The 20,434-nt window shown below is 45.3% G+C and overlaps 1 protein-coding gene across 2 annotated transcripts; it reads left to right on the top strand.

The window, feature by feature from the left end:
- The first annotated feature begins 11 nt into the window (after positions 1 to 11).
- Positions 12 to 20,077, top strand: Tmem169 (transmembrane protein 169). Of its 2 annotated transcripts, none has more exons than XM_021175797.2 (3): positions 12 to 109; positions 16,620 to 17,027; positions 19,238 to 20,077. In XM_021175797.2, the coding sequence occupies exons 2-3, from the start codon at positions 16,757 to 16,759 to the stop codon at positions 19,858 to 19,860; spliced, it is 894 nt and encodes a 297-aa protein (XP_021031456.1). In that variant the 5' UTR covers positions 12 to 109; positions 16,620 to 16,756; the 3' UTR covers positions 19,861 to 20,077. The 2 variants fall into 2 exon arrangements, with proteins under 2 accessions (XP_021031456.1, XP_029326046.1); XM_029470186.1 differs by having other exon boundaries at positions 65 to 115.
- The last annotated feature ends 357 nt before the right edge of the window (positions 20,078 to 20,434 follow it).

Raw genomic sequence — 20,434 nt, forward strand, 5'->3', positions numbered from 1 at the left:
CCAGGCCCCGCCTTCACGGCGCGCTAGGCCTCCTCCCAGAGCTGGACCGCTCCTGGCGGCCGCCCGCAGCCGTCTGCATCCTCAGCTTCCCTCCTGGGTCCCAGTGAAGGTGTGGGTGAGACTCCTCGTTCTTTTTTTTTTCATATTTATTTTTAAATGTCGGTGACATTGGGGGGAAACGACAGAGGAATGAAAAGAGAGTGAGAAAGAACGAAATGGGAAGGATATTTTCTGTTCTGAAAATCCAATCCTTGGGGCCATAGCTCCCACCGTTAATTAAAATTACATCTCCAGAGCATCTGTGTAGAGAAAGACTGCAGGTCTGGGCCCTCGCAGTGCCGATCTGCAACAGACATCTGGCTGTCTGGGCTTCAGCAGCTGTGTGCAGAAGGCTAGGAAGTGGGAAAGGCTTAGGTTAGCAGAAGGGAAGCCATCCAGGTCCCAGATCCCTTCTTCTTCAGGGAGGGAGTCGAAGGGAGGAGGGGGTGGGGCAGGAGAGGGCACACAGTTGCAGTTATCCACAGAGCCTAAATAATGAATGATTAAACAAAACGATTTTAGGCCCACCCTCACTCACCTCATTCTCCGTGCCCCACCCAGAAATGAAAAAAAGCACCCTTCCATAGATTTGAGATCTGGTCCGTTTCGTCTGGGTTATATAGCCTCAGAAAAAGATGAGTCGTTGCATGGTTCTTGCAAGATTCATTTCTAGGTTTATGGTTTTGGAACCTGCCTTCTAGCTCCTACCTTCAGCAAGGAACTTATCAGCTCTGAGTTGGTTCCAAGGAACAATTTATTGCTCACATTCTGTTTGTTTTGAATTAATTATTATTAAATTTTTTTTTTTTTTTGAGACAAGGTCTCTCTCTCTATAGCCCTGGCTGTCTTGGAACTCACTATGTAGATCAGGTTGGCCTGGAACTTAAGAGATTCCCCCTGCCTCTGCCTACTGAATGCTGGGATTAAAGGCATGGGTGATACCATGCCCTGCCCTTCTGTTTGTTCATTTAAAAATTAACATTACGTGTGTGTGTGTGTGTGTGTGTGTGTGTGTGTGTGTGAAGACAAATTGCAGGAGTTAGTGCCACCAGGGATTGAACTCAGATCATCAAGCTTAGCAGCAGCAGCCTTGCCCTCTTAGCACTTTTCTGTTTATCTTTTTCCTTATGTTGGACTATGCTAGGTCATTGGTCTTAATCCAGGACAACAGTCTTTCTAACTTTGCCGGGGTGCTCTGTTTTCCCTTTTCCAGTCAAAAATGCCATTTGTGTCTGTTTGGGGAGGTGGTGGTTGGAGCCACTACTTAAAATTCACAGAGAGAATTGAAGTGGAGTTAGTCACTGGGTCTCTTGCACCAGCCAGACTGCAGTTCTGAGAGCACCTCTAGGCCCTCCACCTCCCTGGCCTTCTCTGACCTCTTTTTAGAAGCACTTCCCTCTCCAGCTTAGCTGCTGATGGATTCCAACCAGCACGCAGAAAGGAAGAGCTAAAGCTCTCTGGCTGTTTTTGTCTGGGAAGTCCATCAAGAGCTCTGGTAGCCTTCTGTTTATGTCAGTTATGTGATCATGAACACATTAAAAATTGGCACCACTATAACCTCTTTTTAAAAATAATTCTTGTGTGTGTGTGTGTGTGTGTGTGTGTATGTGTTCCTGTTGAAGCCAGAGGAGATTGCTGGATATCCTTCTCTAGCATTGTCAGCCCTATAATCCCTTGAGACAGGGTCTCTCACTGAACCAGGAGCTTGCCCCCCCTTTAACTGGTGGGAATCACAGATATCCTCCTTTCTGGCTTGGCCAAGGTTCTGGGGATTTGACTTGGGTCTTCATCCTTGCACAGAAATTAGTACCCTTTCCTGCTGGATCATCTCCACGGTCCCCTAAAAATAAATTTAAATAGAGATGTTGAAGAATTGTTTCAGAAAAATACAGTTCCCAGCTATGTGATTCCCAAGGACATAGTGATCTATGTTGTTTGTTCTTCTGCCTTGCTGAAGATCTAACCACGGAGCTTGCACTCGAGTTCCTCCACAGAGCAGAGCTAAACCTCCATCTCTCTCAAATGTGCAGAGAGAGAGACAGAGAGAGAGAGAGGCTGAGTGTGGTCACTGGACAGACTGAGGAACTCTAATGAGAACTGACTGGGGATGGGAGGCAGTTAAATCCAATGGGCATGACAAGGTGCCATCTCTCAGCTGCAGGGATTCTGCAGCTGAGCAGTCAGTTCTTTCCCTCAATTCTGTTAAAATCTGTGGTTCAAGGGCTCCTTGGTTTAAAATAAAGAGATATGTTCTCTTTGTCTTGGCCTCCCGCCGCCCGGGTTTTAAGATCCTTCTAGCCCCTGAAAAATCACCACACCTGGCAATTTCACCTGGAAGTCCTTTATTTTCAGGTTTGAGTTCTGGCCCCATCAGGAGCCAAGCCTTACCCTAGACCACCACCATGCTGCTTTGGTGACTCCTTGGGCCAAATCCAGCGCTAATCTCTATATTCTGCTGCAGCTGCTTCCTTTGTCCTGGTGAAGAGAGCTTGCTGTCACAGTGATCCATCTACACCCCCTGTGCTGTCGCAGGCCATTAGCAGTGGCTTCCTTTCTCTTCTGAGATGCTCTTGCTGTTCTCCCAGCTCCCTGACCCTCCCCCTCCCCATCTTCCTGGTTAGCTTCCTCCCCAACCCCCTTGCAAAACAGCTGCTGGCTCCTATTGACAGTCAACACTCAGACTCACAGAATCTGTGTAGCAGGAATACCAGTAAGGCATCTAACTCTGCTCGTGCCTCCAAGCAAGAGCCCTCGAAGGCAGCTCACATATGAGTGTTCAGTCAGTATGGTAGTCCCTGAGCTCTTGTGTACCAGGCATAGGGCAGACAGCTCAGGCAAGGGGATGCTTGGGTTTCCCTGTCTTTGTTCAGTCTTCCGTTGTAGCATAGGAGAGGAGGGGGTGGATGGTGAGAGAAGAACTTATCACATTAGGTAGGACAGAAACCAAATAAAGGATTCAATCTTCGGTTCTTACAGTAAGGAGCAGCGTACAGGGTCTTTATAAACAAGCAACCACCCCTGCTTCCAGGAACTGTTTTCTTTGCAGACAGATGGTGCAGAATCAGCCTCAGTGTTGTTTATTTGTTTCCTCTTTATTAGGGATTGAACCAATGGCCTTAGTATGTGTATGAGGCAAAAGGGCCTATGTATATGAAGCAAGGACTCTCCCACAGAGCTGTATTTCCAGCCCTCTTAATTTCTTACCTCAAGCAAGGGCTCTCTTTAGTTGCCCAGGGTGCCCCTGACCACACTCTGTAGCTCAGTCAAGCATTGAACTCGCAATTCTCCTGCCTCCAGAATAGCTGAGTAGCACTAAGGGCATGGGTCCATACCACCAGCCAGGACTACTGAATTCTTTCATTTTTTCCACCGCAAAAGCCAGTGAATGGGACAGATTGCTGGGGACAGGGGGAAAGCAGCAAACCAAGAAGATGGCAGGGAGCTACCACTCTTCAAGTTCATGATAGAGAACCTACAGGCTCCAAGGCTTGTATAGGAAAAGGAAGAAGGAACAGGTGGCCAGTGGGCATCCAGGTAATGGCTGAGCTAGGTCTTCATCACCTGCAGATGGGCGCTTCTTTCCTCTTCTGCTGTAGTAACCTTGAGTTAACGTGTACTTTCATTCTCCAGGCTGTGTGCTGACACGCTTTTGGTGAGTCAGCTATCTTTCTGCAAGTTAAACATTTATTAGGGGATCCCCAGTTAAGAGCACTTCCTGATCTCCAACAGGACCCCAGTTTGGCTCATAGCATGCATACTGGGAAGCTCTTAGTCACCTGTAACTCAGCCCTATCGGATCTTGATGCCCTCCTTTGGTTTCCGTAAGAACCTGCAAGCATGCACCTGTGCATCCTCGCACACACATATGCACACACATGACAATAAACTCTTTTCAAAAATGTAATGTTGTGTGTATGTGTACATATGAGTATGTGTGCATGTGCATGGAGGCAAGGAGGACAATACAGAGTGTCATTGTTAGAAGCCATCAACCGTGGTTTTTTGGCATAAGGGCTCTCTTTGGCCCAGGGCTTATCTAGCAGACTAAGTTGGCTAGCCAGGAATCCCCCAAATCTGCCTGTCTCTATCTTCCCAGTGTTGGGATTATAACAGTATATGTGCCACTACCCCTGGCTTCCCAGGGTTTGCACTCATGGCCTCAAGCTTGTGAGGCAATCATTTTATTGACAGAATCTAGCTCTCTATTCTATTGCTTAACTGTTTGTTTGTTTGTTTGTTTTTGAAGCAGGGTTTCACAAGGTAGCCCTGGCTGTTCAAGAACTCAGAATATAGAGCAGACAGAAATCAGACTCACAGAGATCCTCCTGCCCCTGTTTCTCAAGTGCTGGGATTAAAGGTGTGCATCACCATGCCTGCCTGCCAAGAAACTTTAGAAACTTTACTTGAACTTACTGGTGCGTAAAATTTACCTTCCATGTCTTCTCAGAGCTGGCTTTTCCCAGGAACATCTGCTCTTCCAGTTAGTCATTAAGATGCAGAAAGGAGTTTTGGCTGGAAAAAGTTGACCATGAGAAGCAACACTCTTGATGATAGGTTGCTTCAGTCAGAGGTATAATTTACCCCACCCTAGTGGGACACCAACACCATTCATCTGCAAGGTCTTCCAAGTTAGGAACTGCTTTTCTTCCTTTTTTCTTTTCCTTTTAAAAATATTATTTATTTTATGTATGTGAGTACACTCTTGCTTTTTTCGGACACACCAGAAGAGGGCATCAGATTCCATTACGGATGGTTGTGATCCACCATGTGGTTGATGGGAATTGAACTCAGGACCCCTAGAAGGGCAGTCAGTGCTCTCAACCGCTGCACCATCTCTCCAGCCCCCAATAACTGCTTTTCAAAAGAATATTACTCATACTCATTACCTATGAGTGCTCTGCCTGCATGCGTAGTGGAACCCTTCCTTCATTCATGTCTGGTACCCTTGGAGGTCAAAAGAGAACCCTGGATCCTATGGGACTGGAATCTAGGACAGTTGTTAAGCTGCCATGTAGGTGACAGGTACCGAATTTGGGTCCTTTGTAAGAACAGCAAGTGCACTTAAATGATAAACTATCTCTCCATCCCTCCCCTAAACCAGTAATTTGTAAAAGCACCACGGGAAGATGGCTCAGTGGGCAGGGTGCCCTCTGACAAGCCCAAGGACCTAAATTTGATCTTTGGGACCCACATGGTGGAAGGAGAGAACCAACCCCCAAAAGTTGTCCTCTGCCACCATATGTGTTCTGTGGCCCACAGATGTGCCCTCACTGCAATATATATAGTAAAAAAAAATAAACACAAATGAATGGAAACAGGAACAAACACAAAGGAAAAGGAAAGGAAAGATGACTGCTCCTAACAATGATGGAGGTTTATTGTAGATAAAAGGGAGAGTGTAGCCAGAATGAGCATGACCCTGAGCTGATCCATGTGGGGAGAGGTGGGAAGGGAAGGAAAAGGGAGGAGAGGGGAAGAGGAGAGAGAGAGAGAGAAAAAGAGAGAGAGAGAGAGAGAGAGAGAGAGAGAGAGAGAGAGAGAGAGAGAGAGAGCCAGGTGCAGCAGCCAGGAGGGTATAAAAAGAGTGAGTAATCAAAATGGTTGGATTATACAGGGAAGAGCAGCCCAGCCTACTGGGCTGGAGAGTTCATGGTAGGCGGCAGGTATGCCAGCCAGGAGGGCCCTGTAAAAGGTAAGATCTGAGGATTGCAGGGAGAACCTAGTGGTCAAGTCTACTCTGATATGTTAAATAGGCACCCAACCATTTGTCCTGGGTTTGAAATCTCACGAAAAGCAACTAAAGTTGTAGGATGTGCTCAAGTTTTTACCCTAGTCACAAGAGGACCAGAGAGAAGCAAGCTGTATCCTGACTGTGCTCACTGCCCCTTCACAGCAACCAGCCGGAGGCAGGGAGGTCTTGCATGTTGCTCTACCACAATTCCAGTCACCTAATACTGGCCTAAGCTCAGTTCCTTCCCACCTTAGAGGAGACTGCAAGAAAGCCTGGTGACTTTTGGTGGTAAAACCGTAAACACTTTGCTTCCTTGTTGGTGGCAAACCTCATAGTGGTCAGTTGTGATCAGCAGATTTTGGCCAGCCCAGACATGTGATGTGTGATCCTTGGATGACAGACACACTGATGGGGGGTGGGATGGGGGCGGGAAGTGGGAAAGACAGCAAGTCAGAGGCAGGGTGCACTTCACCGTGTAGTGGCAGACTGACTTTGGGAAGGTAGCCTTCCACACTTGTATACTTGTAGCCACAGCAGATCAGCTGCACCAAGGGAAAGAGGCAAAAGACCACTCCTGCCGGGCATGGTGGCGCACGGCTTTAATCCCAGCACTCAGGAGGCAGAGGCAAGCAGATTTCTGAGTTCGACNCCAGCCTGGTCTACGAAGTGAGTTCCAGGACAGCCAGGGCTATACAGAGAAACCCTGTCTCGAAAAAACAAAACAAAAACTAAAACAAACAAACAAACAAACAAAAAACCACTCCTAAGATTTTCAGCAGCATCGGATTGGAAACTTCTTGTCCAACAGTAGCATGTAGTCTATCCATGTTTTGTTTTGGTTGGTCATCCGCCTGGCCATTTATTTGAAATTGGGCCAATCACCCAAATTGAAACCAGAAATTTCCCCATGAAGCTGTATACAACCCATGGCAAATGGGCCAGTCTTTATGAAAGGGGTTGGCTGGACAGTACGCCTGGTGAGAGAGAAAGTCACAGCAACTTCCTGGTTGATGAGACCCAAGCTCTTGTCTTTCTTATCCTTACACGTCCATTCTACCGGCAAGGTTTGTTGCCATTGCCTTCATTAACTCTTTCCAGTCAAATCTCAACCCACTCATCAGTCCCCTGCTACCCTGCAGTGCACACGAAAGCACAGGCCTCTAGGTTTCCTGGTTTCTGCACCGACTAAGTCTGTAATTTAAGCTGAATTATCTGAAAGAGTAGAAGGATGTGCTGGATTGGTGGGGAGCAGAGAGGTAGTGTGAACAGACTGTAGGGAAATCACAAGACGTTGAAGTGTCCACCAAGACACAGAGAGGCAGTTCTACAGGTTAGGCATGGAGGTAGACTAGTAACCAAATAATTGCTTACCTGGGATCTGGCTGACCCTTCGAAGACGCTGTAGGCTTACTCATTTTGAGGGTTTGAACTTTGAAGTATTTTAGTGATTAATAAGTAACTTCTATTTAATAAAACATCATTATTGGCCCTGCTTATTGCAAGCATCAACTTCTATCATGTCCTGGGCTGCACTGAGCTCCCCAGTGGATTTCTTCTCTCCTTTTTCTTTCTTTCTTTTTTTTATTTTAAAGCTTGTTATTTCATACCTATGGTTGTTTTTGGCTTGCGTGTCTGTCTGCACACAATCTATCTTCCCAGAGCATGTGGAAGCCAGAGGAGTGTGTCGGATTCCCTGAAACTGCTGTTATAGTTGTGAGCTGCTACATGGGTGCTAGAAATTGAACCCAGGTCTTCTTAAAGGGCAGTTGGTGCTTTTAACTGCCGAGCCATCTCTTCAGACCTCCAGGGGATTTCTGATTGAACTTGAGCCAGTATCACTGGAATAATCCATTGTACTGAACAGTTGGGTTTCAGAATTTCTGGGCTCCCAGAAGAATCAAAATGACTTAAGTTACCCAATATCAGGGATCATGCTATTTCAAAATGCTCCTTCAACTCTGTGTATATGCCAGTATACACACAGCAGAGGGATTGAGGTATAAAATGGCCTTGAAGTGTTGAATTCCTATTACTTAATACAAGACTCCCCTGCCCACATAAATCTAAACAAAAAGAATCTATGGTCCTATATTTAATTCATTCTGTGTCATTCTTTTGTCTTCTGCTGTCACTAAGGGGAATGCTTTGATCTGAATGGACTATGGAAGGATCATGTTCCAACTCCTAAAAGAGAAGTAGAGGGACAGACAGTAATACTGCATACTCACATCCATTTGTCCAGACAGTAATCACACCTAGCTGCAAGGGATGCTACGAAATGTGATCTCCTCCCACGCCCCCAAGATAGGGTTTCTCTGTATAGCCCTAGCTGTTCTGGAACTCACTCTGTAGACCAGGCTGGCCTTAAACTCAGAGACTCACCTGCCTCTGCTTCCTGAGTGCTGGGATTAAAGGTGTGTACCACTGCTGTCTGGTGGGAAAGGTCATCTTTAATTAATTAATTAATTAATTAATTTTAATTATGTGTATGTCCATGCATCTGTCTGTGAGTATATGCACATGAGCGTCAGTGCTGGAGGAGGTCAGAGGTTTCAGATTCCTGGAACTGGAATAATCAGCAGCTGGAGTATCCAATGTGGGTACTGAGGATTAAATTTAGGTCCTCTGCAAGAACAGTATGTGCTGTTAACCCCAGAGCCATCTTTCAGCCTAAGATCTTTACCAGAGACATCATGTGACCACCTGAAACCTGCATTATTAGAAAGGAGAAATATGACAAGTTCACAAGGGCCTGTAATTACAGCTCTGGAGGGACGAGACACCTCTGGCCTTTGCAGGTTCCTGTGCTCAGGTGTGTACTACTCCTTCCTAATACAAACAATTAAAAATAATAGAAGCAAACATAATAGAAGCAGACAATAAATATAGGAGGAAAGCCTACCAAGTGTGAAATAGCTAGCACACAAAAGAGCACATTGATATCTTTCTTATATTTCTCTTTAGTCTCGATCCCAAAATTAGGCTAGTGCCTTTGAAAGCATTTTCTTAAACATCTGCTCTGTTGAGCCACCCTGTGACTCCACCTCTCACAGATTTTATAGTCTCATATAGAGGAAAGACAACAAACAGATAAAAGAACATTTGTTAATAATTAAATACTTTTTTTAAAAAGATCGATTTATTTATTATATGTAAGTACACTGTAGCTGTCTTCAGACACTCCAGAAGAGGGCATCAGATTTTGTTACGGATGGTTGTGAGACACCATGTGGTTGCTGGGATTTGAACTCGGGACCTTTGGAAGAGCAGTCGGCGCTCTTAACCACTGAGTCACCTCACCAGTCCCATAATTAAATACTTAATTACAAGTGCCTATAAGTTTTACCTAGGAAAATGGTTTTGGAGAGGAAGAATCATGAATGGCAAGGGGCCGATTTTTTGGTTGTGGGAAGAGAAAGCCTGGAAGAGGGGACATTTGAACTTAGGACTTAGAAGATGGTCATGTGATGGAGTAGGATAGAACGGCATGTTATTCAGCGCAGACAGCATTTAAATATGTTAAGGAGGGAAGTATGTGGTACTCTTGAGAATCCAGTCAGCCAGAGTGGCTATAGACAGTGGTTGTAAGGGAGACGGTACAGCACGGGAGAGTGATATTAGGGGTGGGGGGCTATGTTATACTGTCCTCGGACCACGTGGAAGGTCTGCATTGCATTTTATAGTGGTGGGTTTTAGGCAAAAAAAACCCCACATTTTTATTCAGCCTTTTCAAAGATCTTTGTTTCTTTGTAAATACAAAGTCTCACTAAATAACCCAGGCTGGCCTCAAACTCATGATTCCTCAGCCTCCTGAACTCTAGAATTGCAGGTGTGTGCTACCATGCCTGGCTCCAAAAATCTCTTTTAATGCTGAGCTGAAGGACTGACTAAGGCATCAAGATTAGAAGCCAATGACTTACACCACGTTTTCCTAATCATGAGTCCTGGAGTATAAATGTGTTTATTCTTCAATACCCAAGAGTCCAGTTGGGGGTTAATGTTCTGCAGGGCAATGCTGGTTATCAGACTTTGACCTGGGAGGAGAGACAGAAGATAGGCAAAGCCTGATCCAGAAAGGACACCAAAGTTGTGTTTTTTTCTCTTGATCCTATTAATTAAAGTTTGGGGAACTTGGCAGATTGGTTTTACTCTGTCTTATCAAATCCAAAAAGGGGAGCGAGATTCAGAACCTGTTTCTCACACCAAACACCATAGCATTTTATGTGTACAAAAGTCAGAAAGAGAATTTAACTGTCTGCTTTTTAACACCTCTTTCCATTATTCAAAGTCGGTATTCGTTATTCAAATTATTTATTCATCATCTATTTCTCCTCTGTCCTAAGAAGTCAACAGGGGAATACTGACTCTCTGATACATGGCCCACCCACTAGTGGCAGTTCCTGACCTCTGCAAGTTTACAGTCTGCCTGTAGGGATGAAGGAGAGCTCACAGAGCCACTCGCTACCCATGACATGAAGTGCTGTATAGCTAAGTACTAAGAGTATAGATCAGAAGGCAATACTGGGGTTAAAGGTGCATGCCCATGCCTGGCTTTACATGGGTGCTGGGATTTGAACTCAGTTCCCCTGGCTTGCAAAGCAAGAGATCTTACCCACTAAACCATCTCTCCAAATGCACTTTTATTGTTGTTGTTGTTACTTGTAAAAGACATTTTGTTTGGCTCTGGGGAGTCCTCACAGAACCTGTTACACCCCTTCCCCCTTCAATTCATACAAACTGACTGGCAGAAAGGTGTTTACCTGGAAAGAAAACACAGATGCTGTCCAGGAGGCAGAGCTGAGGACAACAGGATTCTTTGTTGTTATTGTTGTTGCTGTTGTTGTTTTGGTTGCTGTTTTGTTTTTCAAGACAAGATCTTACTATGTAAGTCTGTTTGTCCTGGACCTCACAATGTTTACAAGGCTGGCCTTGAACTAAGAGATCTGCTTGACTCTGCTTCCCGAGTGCTGGGATTAAAGGAGTATATCACCCTGCCCAGCTGGTTTGAACTCGATTCTTAAAGAATGATGGAGACCGAGCCTGGAGAAATCCTCCATCTAGTATGGGAATTTCCCACCCATGGTTTCACTGTAACCAACCACAGTGTCACTGTAACTCCTTCATATTCCTATACAAGGCTTGAGCCAAGTGAAGGGGGAAATTGGAACATAAAGTGAACTGGCTGGTTTTGTGTGTCAGTTTGATGCAAGCTGGAGTTATCACAGAGAAAGGAGCTTTAGTTGGGTGCCTCCATGAGATCCAGCTGTGGGGCATTTTCTCAATTAGTGATCAAGGGGGAAGGGCCCCTTGTGGNCAAGCCAGGGGAAGCAAGCCAGTAAAGAACATCCCTCCATGGCCTCTGCATCAGCTCCTGCTCCCTGACCTGCTTGAGTTCTAATCCTGATTTTCTTTAGTGATGAACAGCAGTGTGGAAGTGTAAGCTGAATAAACCCTTTCCTCTCCAACTTGCTTCTTGGTCATGATGTTTTGTGCAGGAATAGAAACCCTGACTAAGACACAAAGTGTCCTCTATTTTCCTCAGGGTTGACCTTGAATAAACTGGTTAACGTCCACTAATTTCTTACTACGCTGGATTTTAGGACAGCAGTGAGTGGACTGACCTTAGATACGGCAACACCAGGAGTCCACCTGTGGTTGAATACTCTCTGCCCGTTCCTCTGCAGAAGGGGCAACGCGCCCACGACCAGTAGGAAGCTTGTCGGGAACAGGCTGCCTGATTGTCTATAAGGGCTGATGCCACTTTTGACAGAACAGTCTGTCAGACAGTGGGTGTTAGTCTGAGATTACTCTAATGTCTATGAGAGAGCCTCCCACAGCAAGTCTGAGGCTGTAGTTGGGGAAAACGCTAGGCTGCTTCTGAGATCCAGGATAAAGATCTTAGGCCAGTTTTGTGTCTCTGACGTAGTCCGCTCCGTTCGGATTACATATTACATTGCTTTGTCTGGCACCATGTTCAATGGAATTATTTATGTTTGATTTTTAATATGTTTCTTTTTTGAATTTCATATATATAATGTATTTTGATTATACCTAAGCCTCATTCTGTCCCCTAACTCCTCCCAGATACACTTCTTACCCCACATACTTTTAACAAAATAAATTTTAAACTTGGTAGAGGAGGCAAATGGCCCTCTTGTATATTACTAGTAAGGATTCTATAAAAAATAGCTTAAGAACCACAGTCATAGCCTCTATTACTATGGAAGTTTCTAAACTACCAAAAAGTTTTCATTTTCCAATGTCTCATTATTGAGAATTGCTGGACTGTGCACACCCCTGCCTTCCCGGGGCCCCCCAGGCTGAGTATTTCTTTGGTTCCAATGCCTCACACACCCTTCAGCCTCCGTGTATTCATTTGTTTAGTCTCTCCTCCTTTCATTTGCTTTGAATGGTCTCAGCGGAGGTGGGGTGTGGGTGTGGATGAGTGAAAATAAGCAGAGTATAGAATGCTGTTCGGTCAGAAGCAAAGCCCATGTCTAGAGATGATACATCTTTGATATTACCTAGTGACAGGAAGGACTCTGTGTCACATTTCATCAAATACTAACACACAGCTATTGGTGGTGGTGGCGGCTTTTTCTTCTTTCTCTCTCCTTTTTCTGTATTTCCAAACTTTGGGTGCATTCATTTTCTAGGAAATGACAGTTGTGACCTTCCAAGCAGTAGATAATTGCCCTTTGCCCTTTGTCCTTTGCCTATTCACCGTATCCTGTAGTTGATTTTCTTTTGTGATTCCACAATGGATAAACCGATTGTTGAGGCTTGTGTTTGTGTCCTAAGTCCTTAATCATCTGCCTGAACTAAACCAGTGCTTATAGATAGTATTCTTAAAGGCGAGTCTTAGAGGAAGATATTCGATAGCCCTTTATTACCTGATCATGCTTGAGAGTCCTCAGTAAACAGCATGAACCCACTGAACCCACAGGTTCCATCTTTTACAGAAGGCACCGTGTTTAGAATGTGTTATTTGTATTTGCACAATAACCTTGTATTCTTTAAAAAAAAAAAGGCACCAAACCAAAACAATAGAATATTCTCAAACTACATGGTATGAAAATTATTTTAAATGAAAATAGTTTGCTCCTTGGTTTGGTCAGTGTTCTATTGCTGTGAAGAGACAGCGTGACCAAGGCAACTCTTAGGAAAACATTTAATCGGGGCTGCCTTATAGTTAGTTCAGCATGATGGGAAGCAGGCAGACATGGTGCTGGAGAAGTAGTTGAAAGTTCTGCATCTGGATCAGCAGGCAGCAGGAAGAGAGCCGCTGGGCCTTGCTTGAGCCTCTGAAACCTCAAAAGCTACCCACAGTGATGCAGTTCTTCCAGCAAGGCTGCAGCTCCTCATCCTGGTCAAGTATCACCACTCCCTAACGACCAAGCGTTCAAATAAATAAGCCTATGGGGGTGCATTTTTATTCAAACAACCTCACTCCTGCAAAAAAAAAAAAAGTTATGGAACCTTGATAGAGTTTTTAATTTTGAATGAGATTAGCAAAGTTAAGGACACTGAGAAACTCTTATGCTTAACTGCTCTCTCAGGCTGTTGGGCTGTGAATTCATTGGAGCTCACCATTTATCTCCAGGAAGAGGCAGAGCAGAGGGACTCCCCAAAGCAAAGGAGCAAGGAACCCAACATTAAATGTTGAATGGTTCTCAATGAGCTCAGTCAGGGCTCCTCACCAAAGTGGCCCAACCCTGAGGGACTGACATGGAGAGGCTGGGAAGACATGGTCCTCCCTAAGGGTAAGGATTAGGTATACAACCATACTCCCTAATTGTCTGTTTAGTACAGAAGTGGTTCCCACAATCCAAGTCCTTCAGTAGAACTGACACTCAGGAAGCCTTAGGGCTGTGTGATACAGGTGACTTTATACCCCCATGAAGGGCACACACAAAGCATGGCAGGTTTTGCTCTGATTCTGCAATCCTCTGCACCTCCCTTGCCTGCCTTCTCTTCACTAGGAGTTTTCAAGCTAAGATGGGGAACGAGACTTCGAGTGAATTAAACGCCCAGAGCTACAGAGCTGAAGTGGAGCATACCTTTTGTGTCCCGCATTTTTATCTGCGCCAAGATGTTCTGAGGGAGGCTGGAATGCCAGAGTGCAGTGGGAAGGCAAGTTACAAACCTCCTCTCTCCCTTCCTGTCTCTCCAGGGAGATGTAGTGGGGCAGCAGAAGCACAGGCAAGGAGGTTATAACCACCATTTACAAACTCGCTTACCTGAAAACACACCGTGCTCTGAAACGCCAGACTCCCACAGTGGGAGAAGCCAGTGTTGGATGAGAAAGAGTTTAATGAGTTCAAGGACAGAAGAAAACAGAAAACAGGGCCTCAGAGAAACTTGATAAAAGTACTCTTTTGGGTTGGAGAGATGGCTCAAGAGTTAAGAGCACTGCCTGCTCTGTTCTTCAAAGGTCCTGAGTTTAATTCCCAGCAACCACACAGTGGTTTACAATCATCTGTAATGGGATCTAGTGCCCTCTTCTGGTAGGTATACAGACAAAACACTCATACATAAAATACATTAATAAACCTTTAAAAAGTAAACAAATGCTTTTCCTTATTTGCCCTGCCTCATTTCAGGCGTGATGGCTGAAAATTCCACTAGGTGGCTCTGCTATAGGTAAAGAGATGTAAGACCCAACTGTAGGGACAGGAAGATCTGAACAGATTCCTATCCAGTGATGTTAAAGAACGGCTTTTGAAATGACATCGAATATTGCTATTATGAGGTTTTTTAAAAAAAATTGTGGGAGTGTTACAGTGAGTGTGGGCTCGAGAGAGTGAGTGAGTTAGTTGTACACGGCAGAGGACAGCTTCGGGGTGTTGATTCTCTCCTTCCACCATGATGTATTCCAGAGGTCCAAGTCAGATCGTCAGGCTCAGTGGTGCCTTTGCTGAACCATCTTCCAGCCCTGTTGTGAATTTGTCTAATTTTAATTTTTTAAACACTGAAACAGTATTTTTTTTTTTTTTCGAGACAGGGCTTTTCTGTGTAGCCCTGGCTGTCCTGGAATTCACTCTGCAGACCAGGCTGGCCTCGAACTCAGAAATCCACCTGCCTCTGCCTCCTATGCTGGGACTAAAGGTGTGTGACACTACCTCCTGGCTCTGAAACAGTATTTTAAATAATCATTTTATCTATCTATCTATCTATCTATCTACCTACCTATCTTTATCTATCTATCTATCTATCTATCTATCTATCTATCTACCTACCTACCTACCGTGTGTGTGTGCGCGCGCACACACACACACACACACACACACACACCTGCTCATGCCACGGCAAGTGTATGGAGGTTAGAGAATAATTGGTTGTCAGGTTTGATGACAAGCTCCCTTCCCACTGAACCATCTCACCAGCCCCCTATTGCGAGTCACTGTTGGAACTAGGTAATGGCTGTCAGAAAGACACATTAAATTGCATCTTACTTCTATGTAAGTTTGCCATCTTCTCTATAAAAAGTTCCCCCTTAGAAGAGCTCGAAACTTACCATAAAGACAGGGTTTTTGTTTTTGTTTTTGTTTTTCCCTATGAGGAGCTGGGTGTTGCTAATGGTCACTCTGTAGCAGCAGCGTCATAGGAGTCCTTGGGATGGCTCAAGCTCAAAAATGGATTACAGGGCTGGTGAGATGGCTCAGCGTGTAAGAGCACTGACTGCTCTTCCAAAGTCCTGAGTTCAAATCCCAGCAACCACATGGTGGCTCACAACCATCCATAATGAGATCTGACGCCCTCTTCTGGTGTGTCTGAAGTCAGCTACAGTGTACTTATGTATAATAATAAATAAATCTTTGGGCTGGAGCAAGCAGAGACTGAGCGAACGGGGTTGACTGGAGCGAGCAGAGGTCCTAAAAATTCAATTCCCAACAACCACATGAAGGCTCACATCATCTGTACTCACATACATAAAATCAATCAATCAATCAATCAATCAATCAATCAGTCTTTTTAAAAAAAAATGGATTGCAGCCTCCTGAGAGGTCAGCTAGGCTCCTCTGTCTTGATTTGCTTGATGTGGCTTGCCTTAACCCTGTGAGCCCCAGATAAAGTCTCCTGATTTTCTCCTATAACAGCAGTTCTCAACATGTAGATGATGTTGGGGGGGGGGGGGTCAAACGACCCTTTCACAGGGGCCTCATAACAGTTATCCTGCAGGCCAGATATTTGTATCACAATTCATAACAGTAGCAAAATTACAGTTATGAGATAGCAATGCAAATAATTTTATGGTTGGGGGTCACCACAACATGAGGAACTGTATAAAGGGCTATAACATTAGCACGGTTGAGAGCCACTGTCCTAGAAAATCAATATTAGCCCAAGATTAGTTTGTAAACATAAGTAGTGTGCCTACATTTTCTCTAAAAGATGCTCTACCTCTTCTTTCTGGCTCAGCTGCAGAGCAGAAGGGTGTTCTGTAGAGTTGAAAACGAAAGCAACCTGGATTCCTGAAACTCCGGAAGCAGGTTCTTCCATAGCGAGGAAGATGCGGTAGTGAGGTTTCATTACTCCCATTTGGGTATTGTTGGAATGTATTCTTGGTAGTCAGAAGTCCAAAGTACTGGCCCCAGCCATGTCAGTCTCCGCATAAGATGAGAGGAAGACTGGATTTAACCCTTCCCTGGCTGTGGACCTCCTCACTTTCTCATACTCTGTACCCTTTAACTGGACTGATGAGGTTTTCGTAAGACTACACGTTTATTCCGTCTCTGTTACCGAAAGAGGATTTCTATGGACCCTTCCCTCCTACACTGCTTTCCCACTTTATCCCCAGCGCCCCCCTCCGTGATTCCAGCTGATGCTTTGGCTTTCTGTCTTTCAGGTCGCAGGCATCCTCAGGGGCATGCCGGCATAGCCCTTTCCAGATAGAAAAAAATCTGTGTGATGTATGGTGCTTGAGTTTGCGCAAATAAGTCAGACTCCTCTGTAAAGTAAGCTCAGCTAGCTCTCAGGCCTAGGATGGAAGAGTCGGCACCAGTGGAAAGCCAGGCTCAGCTCCCAAGCCCCCACCACGGCTCACTTAGGAGGGCAGTGGCTGCTGTCCTGGCCCTGGATGGGGAATCCACATTGGGCCGCAGGAAGAAGAGGAGGAAAGACTCCCGCCCGGAATCCATCATCATCTACCGGTCAGATAATGAGAAGACGGATGAGGAGCCTGAAGAATCTGAAGGTGGAGATCGGCCTAAAGAGGAAGAGGGGGAGGACTTCCTGGACTATCCTGGGGATGATGGTGAGTTTTTCAAGAGCACTTTGTTCAAAATCATAGGAAGAAAATGAAAGCAGCGTTCACCCTCCAGCTGCTGGGCACCTGCTTTCTGGCCTTTTCTTTCTGATGATGCATATCTTGAAGGGTTGCTGTCTTCATTCATGAAACTAACAACAGTTACTTAGAGCCTGCAGTGCTATAATTCAGATGGGACAGGATCTCTGCCCTTTCACAACTGCTGTGTAAGAGAAGTGGTTTTATAGGCTAATTACATTAAGAGATATAAAGAACAACAGTTGTTACCTTTCGTAATAATTATGAACATGCAGCCAGGTATGGTAGCTAATACTTACAATCCCAGCACTTGGGAAGCTGAGGCAAGAGGATCATGAGTTGGATGCCATCTTTGGCTATACAGTGAGACCATGTCTCAACAAAACAAAACAAAACAAAAAAACAAAACAAAACAAAACAAAACAAAAGGTAAAACCAAAAAAGAAAGAAGGAAAGGAAGGAAGGAAGGAAGGAAGGAAGGAAGGAAAGAAGGAGAAAGAAAACCAGGAGACTGTTTTAAGTTTTGAAATCAGTGAGATAATATTCCTTCACATTTGGGAATGTCAAGATTTGTGTGAGATATGACAGTATTATTATGTGGAACTAGATAATACTCTCCTACACCTCAAACACCAGTTAGAGTCACACCAACCACACTGTAGGGACTGGTCGATATTTATGAAGATACACGGTATACGTACTGTGTGTCACAGAAATTCTTAGGATCTCCACCATGAGATTTATGATCTGTGTCCTCCACGTTTCAGAATGTTTGCTGCTACTAGGGAGCCTGTGGGTCATCTGTGTGAAGAACTATCGTGCAGTACTAGATAGGCCCATTCATGTAGAAGGATAGATGCTAGGACTCCCGCTCATCACTGAGCTTTTAGTCTGGGAAGACAGACAGTGACAAGATGACTTCACGTGATAATAATCATTCCAAAGACAACGAAACCTACAAGCAGTGGGGAGGGTGGCAGGGAGGGACTCTGTGCCACAGAAGACCTCTCCAAAGATGTGGCATTTGAACTCATCCAAGGAACACGAAGAAACCAGGTAAGAAAGGTGTGGAGCAGAGGGGGGTTTGTGTGTTTTGTTTTGAAAAAAAGCAAGGGTCTTGAGGTAAGAACAACACTGGCCTATTGGTGGGGAGGGGTGCTTCTGGATAGAACCAAGGGAGGAGGTGAAAGGTCAGCAAGGAAGCCAGGCTAGATCCTGGTGCATCTTGCCAGGGCACAGTGGAGGGCTGGGAACTGTTGGAGCCAGTGGAAGTCAAGGGGGACTGTCAAGCAGGACAGACATTGTCTTAGTTTTTAAAATTATTTGAATTAAATACACACACACACACACATGCATGTGTGTCTTAGTTAGGGCTTCCATGGCTGTGAAGACACCACAACCAAGGCAACTCTATAAAGGACAGTATTTAATTGGGCCTGGCTTACAGTTCAGAGGTTCAGTCTGTATTGTCATGGCAGGAGCATGGCACCAGACTGGCAGACATAGTGCGAGGGGAGCCAAGGGTTCAACATCTTGATCTGAAGTCAGCCAAGAGGAGACTGACTTCTGCAGGCAGTCAGGAGGATACTGGAATTCCATGCTGGGTAGAGCTTAAGCCTAGGAGACCTCAAAGCCCACTCCACAGTGACACACCTACTCCACAAGGCTACACTTCCTAATAGTGTCATCTCCTGTGTGCCAAGCAGGAGTCTATGGGGCCAAACCTATTCAAACCATCACAATATGTGTATGTGTATGTGTAATTAGTGGATATTTATAGCTTAGATTTAACAGCTAGGGTGTCTATAAATATGAGACACCATGTTCCCCATCTCAGGGAAACCCAGAACTAGGCATGAGAAGGGATGGGGTGTATACATACATACACACATTTTATGCACAGGTCAATACCCATAAATAATGTCTTTATAACAGGATCGTGATAAGGTGGCGAAGAGGTTCCTTGTCTATGACAGAGACTGTGTCAAGGCTGTGTGGTCCAGAAAAAAAAATGTAGAAACAATAGGAAGGACATGCTAATCTTGCTCACAGTTTTCTTGGGGCCCACACTGTGGAGCCAGCAATCTCTGTGGGAGTAATAGCAGCATGGCCTCAGGATGGCACTGAGATGAACTGTGGATTCCTCAGTTCTTGATGCTCATCTCCTCTGTGCGCTGCAGGTGTGTGGGACACGCCTCTGGACAGCCGCTACGTCACACTAACCGGGACCATCACACGAGGGAAGAAGAAGGGTCAGATGGTGGACATCCATGTCACTCTGACAGAGAAGGAGCTGCAGGAGCTGACCAAACCCAAGGAGCTGTCCAGGGAAGCAGCCCCCGAGGGAAGGAGGGCCTGCCAGGTTGGGGCAGACCAGGGGCCACACGTGGTTCTCTGGACACTGGTCTGCCTGCCTGTGGTCTTTGTGCTCTCTTTCGTTGTGTCTTTCTATTATGGCACCATCACCTGGTACAACATCTTTCTGGTGTACAATGAAGAGAGGACCTTCTGGCATAAGATCTCCTGCTGTCCGTGCCTCATTCTCTTCTACCCAGTGCTCATCATGGCCATGGCCTCTTCCCTGGGGCTCTATGCCGCCGTGGCTCAGCTCTCATGGTCCTGGGCAGCATGGTGGCGAGCTGCCTGTGACATGGAGAAAGGCTTCTGTGGTTGGCTCTGCAGCAAGCTGGGTCTGGAGGACTGTTCTCCCTACAGCATTGTGGAACTGCTGGAGTCTGATAACATCTCGGGCAATCTCTCCAACAAGGACCCCATCCAGGAAGTAGAAACCTCTACTGTCTAGACATCTAGTGACTTCCTTCCTAGGCCCTAGTTGTCTATAGTCATTCAACGGAATCTAGCAGTTCTTTCCTTAAACTATCTAATGCTCTCTACATTCCTGGGACAGCCTAGCCCACACTGGCGTATCTCATCATCTTCATTATTCCAATATGACGGAAAATAGAAAAGCAACTTGTGCCAAAGCCGTGCATCTGAAATACAAATGCTTTTTGACTCTTTGCCCTATAATGACTGTTTATGTGCTATATGAAGATACGTCATAAATTCCTTAAGGGGCCTGAAGATGTTATTGGTGCCTATGACCCAGGGGAGTGTGTGCCTAAATGTGACAGAAAGGATAAAGAGGCTCAGGGGTGACCAGATTCACCAAGATAATAGATGGGGATGGAGCGACACATTTAGGGAGTTAGGTTATTAAAGACTGTGCATCACTGTATTTAGATAGAAATGCACATAACTAAAGCCACAAATATCAGTGAGCCAAACAAGAGAGAAATATACTTCCTTTTTATGCAGATGTCAGGAGGCAGATCATCCCAAGACCCTATGAAGTTTTCTGGGGTTCACTGGATGGC

Source organism: Mus caroli, chromosome 1 (genome assembly GCF_900094665.2).
Source record: "Mus caroli chromosome 1, CAROLI_EIJ_v1.1, whole genome shotgun sequence".
Classification (NCBI taxonomy): Eukaryota; Metazoa; Chordata; class Mammalia; order Rodentia; family Muridae; genus Mus; species Mus caroli.

Bases quoted from the DNA above. Each gene is read 5' to 3' on its own strand.
- Tmem169 (XM_021175797.2), top strand. From the start codon at position 16,757: ATGGAAGAGTCGGCACCAGTGGAAAGCCAGGCTCAGCTCCCAAGCCCC. The intron at 17,028-19,237 runs GTGAGTTTTTCA...TGTGCGCTGCAG, and splicing joins GGACTATCCTGGGGATGATG to GTGTGTGGGACACGCCTCTG.